This window comes from Mytilus trossulus, chromosome 9 (genome assembly GCF_036588685.1).
Source record: "Mytilus trossulus isolate FHL-02 chromosome 9, PNRI_Mtr1.1.1.hap1, whole genome shotgun sequence".
NCBI lineage: Eukaryota > Metazoa > Mollusca > Bivalvia > Mytilida > Mytilidae > Mytilus > Mytilus trossulus.
Window position 1 is genome coordinate 11,367,280 of NC_086381.1, and position 8,613 is coordinate 11,375,892.

General features: G+C 33.3%; 1 protein-coding gene across 1 annotated transcript; it reads right to left on the minus strand.

Moving 5' to 3' along the window:
- Positions 1–185: 185 nt before the first annotated feature.
- Positions 186–8,278, minus strand: LOC134685103 (uncharacterized). Its single transcript, XM_063544539.1, has 2 exons — positions 8,249–8,278; positions 186–2,325 (listed from the first exon to the last, which is right to left on the minus strand). Exon 2 carries the CDS (start codon positions 2,318–2,320, stop codon positions 338–340), a length of 1,983 nt encoding a protein of 660 aa, XP_063400609.1. The 5' UTR covers positions 2,321–2,325; positions 8,249–8,278; the 3' UTR covers positions 186–337.
- Positions 8,279–8,613: the final 335 nt, after the last annotated feature.

Here is an 8,613-nt window from a genome sequence, read left to right on the forward strand (position 1 = left end):
TATAATATACAAGTATCTTAACTTCGGGAGGGATATATCATTTCAAACTGTGTGAAAAATCTAGCTAATTGAAACATAGTATACTCTAAAACTGAAATAATCAAGATGCTTGATTTCTTGAATGACAACATGAAAATATGATTCAAACTTTATTAATAAGACAAAATGAGTATTAAGTACGTGTACATTGAATTAAATTGCATAAGATTTTTCTGTGAAGTTCAATCAGAAAGCTTCACTGGAAGAACTTAATTACATATCACAATGTCTAACTATTATTGTATCATGAACTAATACTTAAAAAAACACAATTGTTTGCAAATATACCAGCCTATAGTTAATTGCAGTAACAATAAGAACGTTTTCTCCGATCTTCTAAACGATCTATGTTTTTTATGCAAGCAGACTGGTTTCCATATTTATTAATACGATTAATATCGCCGAGAGTTTTTACGTTATTTTCACTTGCATATTCTACTGTTCCTTCAAATAAGGCATTACCAGGGTTTGTATAAAATGTGACTCGAATTCTCATCCGTTCTTCAATGGTCCAGAGGAAACTACGCAGTGAATAAGACCTTTCTAATTTTGAGTCTCTTTGCATATCTGGATAAACCAGGGAAGCTTTTACAACTGAAGATAAAATTACATTGGCACATTTATGCATTACATCTTTCAAAATGGCGTTTATTTGTTTCACTAAAAAAACTGAAGAGCGAATCACGCGTTTGTCATCTTTTGAAATTAATTTAGATGAGTAACATGGACAGTAATGTTCCGATATATCTGCATCTCGACAACTCCGGGACAATGGAATTTTCTGAAATAGACTTATTCCTCTTGGCAGTGGCGAAACATTAGATGGACTGTTTTTTCCTTCAAAGTTTCCATTTAAAACATCTTTGAGCATTTCGAATACGTCATAAGAAGTAGTTAATGTATTAATGTTAGATTTTAAATGTGTGTCAATGTGAGGATATTTTAATGTTATGTGTTTTGGAATGACTATTGACATTAGCGGAAGAAGATTAGAAATTCGTCCTACTTCGGTATTTTGTATTTCACTATATCTAGGACCATGATCTGACATTACAATCAAAATTGCATTGTCAAGCTTATGTGTATCTTTCATCCATTTCAAAAGCTCGAAATAGTCGTTATCTGCCAATTCTACCATGTTGAAAAAGTCATGAGCGATTTCATTCGTCCAACAATATGCAAATTTTCGCTTCCTGTGATATGCCTCAATAAAACGTTTATAATACTGTAATTGTACGTTGAATCTGTAAACATTTCCAAAACACATTGCGGACACTTTCGTCAAAGGAATGTTGTGGTTTTGTAAAAACTTCAGTGACATAGAAACCGCTAGATTCGATGGCCTGACTATATCCATAGCCTGTATTAACGGCTGATTATAATGCTGTGTGGGTTGATCAGCAAATCCTTTGAATGTAGCAACTTCATACCAGTCTTCAGCAAACAAATCGACAGCACCGCGTTTTGAAAAGTTTTTAAATATATATGGCAAATTATTTACTCCTGCTTGATCTTCTTGTCCTGATTTTAATCCAGTAAACATTGGCATGATATTCGGATATGAACTGTCTGCAATACGTGTATACCCATGTAAAATGTAAGCATTCAATTCAGATTTCAAGTAGGCCATAGTCTTTTTTAATTTCCGTTCAGCTATAAGCCTAGAGAGTGAATCAATACCTACAATATACACACTAAGATCTGTTTCTGACTCGTTTGCTATCACACGTGTCTTATAAACGGTCTTTGTATCAATATTCAGATGTAAATTATTATACATACGTTCTCCCTGTTTATCATAACATTCCATGTGAATAAAATCTCCATCAAGATAGCTTGGATGGGTATACAGTAATCTATCCGAAAATTTCATTTCTTTTTCTGATACACGTGTAATATATCTATACTCACATCTTATATTTGAATACCCAGAAATATTAACGGCAGTGTTATTCATTGTTATGTAACCACGTGTATCTACATAAAACAGATCTAACCAATTTTCACATGGCACCGGTTGCTGCTTCCAGAAGAATTGTTGTATAGAACTGTCATACAGATCATATGACGGTAACAAGCAAGGTGATAAAATATTTTGGTTTCGGAAAACATGGAAGACTGGCATGTTAAATCGATAGTTTAAGTAAATAAACACAGAAAGAAACAAAGCTAGATTCAGCAATCTTTTAAACCGTACTCTGATCCTAGTTAACCGTCGGTAAAAATGCCATACACGATCTGATCTCACTCGATGTTTCCAGTCTGAAATTAAAATCTGCATTCTTCCTGAAAAATAACCAGAAAATAAAAAATAGAACACCTGATCTTGACCTCATTTAAAGGCGAAATATAGAACAAAAAAGATAACATTAACACCGAAATAAGAAGAGCAGTCGCAGTTACTGAAAACAAATGTAAAGCCAACTACAATTTATAAATACATCATGTTCTCCGACATATTATGAAAAGCATCTGAAAAAAATTGTCAAAATATTACAAAATGATCGTGAATCTATAAACCAGTGTTTGTCCTTTAGCTTCACATTCCTCTGTATTAAAAGATCTATTGATGATCACAAGTTTGCTGACTGTTGATCGCATCTATTCAATTGAACTGAAATAGACACAGATAATATAAAAATAAGATTTGGGGTGATTGCCAATGATACATATACATATTCACCATAGTCTATGATACATATACATATTCACCATAGTCTAGTTGGTTCGAATTTGAATAACCGTACCGCCTTTAACAATAAACAAAGCCCTTGTAAATAGAGATTTAAATGGCCCAAAAACGTCAAAATACACGACTTTCTGGAACGACAGTGGCCGCTTCTAGTTTAAAATAATAAAGTCAAATTTAATGGTTCTTACATTTTACAGACAATCCCATGACATATTTTGAAAAAAAAAATGATCTTAAATTGACTGAAGGACAAATCGTTTTATTTGTCATAAATTATGGGTTTTTTTTCGTAAAAAAATATATATGAAATATACAAACCACCCATGCCGTACATATAAAAGCAACCCAAGGTTATAGAATTATTATCTCTGCACTGTCTACCTTAATAAACACACCTTAGTAGCAATATACCAACTTCACCTGCATACGGGATATACATTTCCCAACCTATTCTGTATTCAATATAATGTAGCAACTAGTCAGACTTTGTAAAACTTCATCGGTGTCTTAGCAGAAAGTTGATGAACCAAAGGTATGTCCAAGAACGAACGTCTTGTCCTTTTTCTAACAATAAGTTCATCGGAAGGTACCAAGACCTTGTTGATAAGTATTCCTTATCAATTTTACACGATGGTCTTGAAGTATAGATTCTGGCTACTGACGTTGTTTATCATCTTAATAACGTGTAGTATTTTTATTTGTCTTTATTGATATAACTTTTACTGTTTTTTTGGTGGTATTCATTTGACGTGGCTCTGTACTTATACATTCCGTCATTTTGTTATTGTTCTATGATAATTTTTGTATTCTTGTTTTTTTTCATTTTCGCTAATATGCTTTGTCTACATGCCCTTCTCTGTTTCTTTGCTACATGCGACGTAGTCCTGTACTCACACATCCCGTCATTGTGCCATAGTAAATGTGTGTTTACATATTTATTTGTTCTAATAGCGATTAAGATAATAACACAATGTTGACTGCTGTTCCCCTATTTTTGACATTTTGACCGATTATGTCTGTTTGTTTTGTTCATCATCGTTGTCAAAACACTGACAAATGCAGCTGTCTCAAGTGAGAGGTTTAAATAGATATAAAACCAGATGTAATCCACCATTTTGTCAGGAATATGACAGTTGTTGTCCATTCATTTGATGTGTTTGAGCTTTTGATTTTGCCATTTTTTTGCTCGGTTTTACCGTTTTGAATTTTCATCGGAGTTCAGTATTTTTGAGATGTTACTTCTGTCTTATTGTTCGTGAATATGAAACCTTTGAAAAATTGAGTTGACAATAAATTTTTAAAATATCAATAATTGATATAATTATATAATACAAAATCATAATCCTATGATATACACGTTCAATAATGATTAAAATTTGAAAAATATTTGAGTGAGATTCCATATGCCAATTTTAGCCATATGATTATGACCTATTAGAATAATACTGATTTCATCTAACTAGACATTTTCTACAGAAGTTGTATGTTTAAAATCTGACTATCTGATTAAAAGTTTGAATTAGAACATATGTAAAAAAAATATCTCGAAAATCAACAACCATTCCCATTGAACATCAAGTGTACGAACAATTGACAGGTGAGCGATTATGGCTCCTTGAAGTGTTTAAATATCCTCCCTAAAATAAAATACCTTCATTTCAAACTACAGTATGTATACTAAATAAATTTATCCTGATGAACTTACTTTTAACAAAGTTAATACTAACAATGACCACTGCCCTTTCCTCGATCTTGATATCTATATCACTAACGGAAAGCTTAATACTAAAATTTATGATAAAAGAGATGATTTTTCATTTCCTATTGTTAATTATCCATTTTTAGATGGTGACGTTCCCTTGTCACCATCTTACGGTGTTTATATATCTCAACTTGTACGTTTCGCTCTTGTATGTAACAATGTTTTAGATTTTAACGAGATAATTTTATGTAATACTGAAAAATTATTACACCAGGGTTTTCGGTATCACAAACTAGTCAAAACATTTACTAAATTTTATCATCGGTATAAGGACATCATTCGTAAATATAGCTCAAAATGCAGACTTCTTATACGGTCAGGTATTTCATGTCCATTTCTTTATGGAAATATTCTTTATAAAGCACAAAAATGTCAGTATTCACCTCATAAACTAACAAAACCTTTAAATAGGCTTATCAAGAAGGGATATAGTTACGATGCTGTTGTCAGGTCATTAAAGATTGCTTATTTTGGCGTTAATATTGAATCACTTATAGGGTCTTTGCATCTTAACTAAACACATTTATTCAAAAACCAGTTGTTGGCATGACACGGGTTATGTTCTTCTCATATATGTTATGAAGGTATGAAACTAACCCCCTAACGGGAAGAATTTTGCCTGATATTCATATGATGAAATCATAATCTTTCAATCAGTTTAACTGAAGTCTGGAGCTGGCATGTCAGCTAACTGCTAGTAGTCTGTTGTTATTTATGTATTACATTGTATTGTCATTTTGTTTATTTTCTTTGGTTACTTCTCCTGACATCAGACTCGGACTTCTCTTGAATTGAATTTTAAATGTGCGTATTGTTATGCATTTACTTTTCTACATTGGCTAGAGGTATAGGGGAGGGTTGAGATCTCATAAACATGTTTAACCCCGCCGCATTTTGCGCCTGTCCCAAGTCAGGAGCCTCTGGCCTTTGTTACCGCTACATTGAAGACCTGTTGGTGATCTTCTGCTGTTGTTTTTAATATGGTCGGGTTGTTGTCTCTTTGACACATTCCTCATTTCCATTCTCAATTTTACAACCGTGCATTTTAAAAATTTATAATTGAGCAGTTACAATGCTGTTGCCATGTTTAAAGAAATGTTGGTCTTTCCATTTTTCCGTAGAAAGACGTTGTGACTGTGTTCTGATAATTATTAGGTCTTTCCATTTTCAGTGGAAAGACCTATATGATTTGTTCTCGTTCTAGTTATTGTTAATCTCCTGTCGCAAAACTCATATTATTTTGGTTTTGCAAGCTGTTGCTAAAATATTCGGTATATATGTTGTGTACAAGATGAAAGTTTGTACAAATTATAAGGTAATAAGGTAATAAATATGAACATCTGTTGGTGACATTCTGCTGTAGTCTGCTCTATGGTCGGATTGTTGTCTCTTTGATACATTCCCAATTTCCATTCTTAATTTGGATGTTCCTTTACCTGTTTTACTATAAAAATTCCTCAGATACCTAGCTCATAATATGGTAGGCTAGTTGGCGCTGTTCGCCTTCCTAATTTAAGACTCATCAGTGGCGCTTGTTCTCCTTCCTAATTTAAGACTCATCAGTGGCGCTGTTCGCCTTCCGTATTTAAGACTAATCAGTGGCGCTGTTCGCCTTCCGTATTTAAGACTCATCAGTGGCGCTGTTCGCCTTCCTAATATAAGACTCATCAGTGGCGCTGTTCGCCTTCCTAATTTAAGACTCATCAGTGGCGCTGTTCGCCTTCCGTATTTAAGACTCATTAGTGGCGCTGTTCGCCTTCCTAATTTAAGACTCCTCAGTGGCGCTGTTCGCCTTCCGTATTTAAGACTCATCAGTGGCGTTGTTCGCCTTCCGTATTTAAGACTCATCAGTGGCGCTGGTTGAACAACCTATGATAGTTTAATAACCAAACACATGTAAAATCAAAGATAGCCTTATCCATGCTACAGGGTTTATCTTAAGTGTGATGAAATAAAATTGCAATTGCTTTGGGGAATAAAAAAATAATTGAAAGGATGTCATTAATAGTTACCTACATGAAATTAATAACTTCACATTTACCTTCATATCAATTTCATATCATAAATTGAATGTTCGTAGCAACGGTATAAAAGAGTCATATTTAATTTACTTGATAAGCATTATTCAGTTACCGTCAGTCATCCATTCGGTAAACGTCCGAACATTTACAATGTTGTAAATCAACACACGGAAACTTGATCTGATAAAAAGTATAAAGTCTAATGTGCTTCTCTTAATAAGAAAAAATGAATGGTCCAGTAACTCTGTGAATGAACTGATTTAGTTTAACAGTAAGAGGAATTTGATATGACAAAAATACAGATTTAGTGAAATAATTTGATATGAGAAAAATATAGATTTAGTGAAATAATTAGATATGAGAAAAATATAGATTTAGTGAAATAATTAGATATTAGAAAATATAGGTTTAGTGAAACGATATTGTTAAAAATTATAAAATTATTTAAATATCTTCATGGTCCAGTTCAGTTCAGGACTACTTATACATCACCAATTTTTCTTCAAGCTCACTCTCGGTTTTTTTCCCCTACTTACTTATTCTGCTTAATTAATTACATTTCTTCAATTGAGTTAATTGGTGGTTTTTTTTTCTTTTCCTGTTTTTTAGCATCTTTGTCGAATTTATTTAAAATTTTATATGGCAAATGTTATTTTAAGTAGTAATTGACTCCCCAACGGTAGTATTGTCCACGCGGTATTGTCAGACTTAAAACATTGGTTGAAAATTGGCATGTATAAAAAAAAGGTGGTACATGTTAAATTCGGGATGCACATATTTCTATGAAGTTAAACTTTGAGTAAAATGTTTAGAAAGCTTTGAAATTGAGAGGGAAAAAATGAACTGATAGGGATTTTGAATTGGTGGTCTGACACATACATGTATATTGCCTTTTAGAATTAAACTTTCCGGTGTATTAAACCATAACGTAGATTAAAAAAACTTCGTTAAGTATTTGTTATATTTCTTGTCTGTAAACTAGCTTTCAGTAAACGTGGGTACTCTAGGCGCTGTACGATGCATCTTCGTTCTTTTTATTTGTTGTGTTCGTGCTTTTGGCTAGAGACATATATATATACAATACGTCTCTGGTTTTAAAGTTTACATTATTTTATGAGCTAAATATTTATAAGGAAATATAATCCCTTAGTTCCTACAAAAGATTATTCAAACTATGCTCTAGTGTAAAAATGTCACGTTATTCTGCCAGATTGCCATGCACACACAACGCATGAAATTGGTTATCAATCAAATTGATTAACTGTTTTTTGAAGATGACCCGGCAATGTTGGTTACTTCAACTACGAAACGAGGTCAAGTTTGCAGCAAACCTCCAGTTATAACTCGAGACATCTCAGCGGCATGTATGTTCAGAGGACAGTTACGTTTCAAACCATTATCAACTGACGCGTCTAGAATGTGTTAAGGTAACAGCATTTGACATTTTGTAATACATGTAATACCTTTGAAACAAACATAAAATTAATACTAATACTCACCAGTGGCGGATCCAAAGGGGGGGGGGGGTCTGGGGGTTGGAACCCCCTTTTTTTGGCCGATCAATGCATTTGAATGGGGACATATAGTTGGAACCCCCCCCCCCCCCCTTTTGTCCTGGGTTGGGAACCCCCTTTTTAAAATGGCTGGATCCGCCACTGCTCATCCCACTGATATGCATCGATATAATACTAAAAGACGTGTCAACAATTAATAGAAAAAAATAGCCATCTTTACCTGTATTATTATACGCAGCAATTCAGTCAGATATTAAGTGTGCTTTAAATTAAAAGATAGAGTTACTTTTTTTTAAACCCGATACAGGTGATCGATTTTATGTTCTAGCACGCAATGAAAGTAAACTGTGCCAATTATAATATCCCGGTTCAATTCAGTTTTCATGGAGAGATTCATAACAAGGGAGAAAATACTCTTGGGACAGATATTAGCATCATGTCACATCTCTGGATATTGTAGAGTGCATCCGTTCAGAGGAATTTCACAAATCAATGATGCCATGACTTGTTGCTTTTAGAAAATTTGCTTCACTAAATTCTATTAAAAATTAATTGTACAAAATTAAAACAAAAAACATACCTTGA

Excerpts from the sequence above, each read along its gene's own strand:
- LOC134685103 (XM_063544539.1), bottom strand. The coding sequence starts at position 2,320 with ATGCAGATTTTAATTTCAGACTGGAAACATCGAGTGAGATCAGATCGT.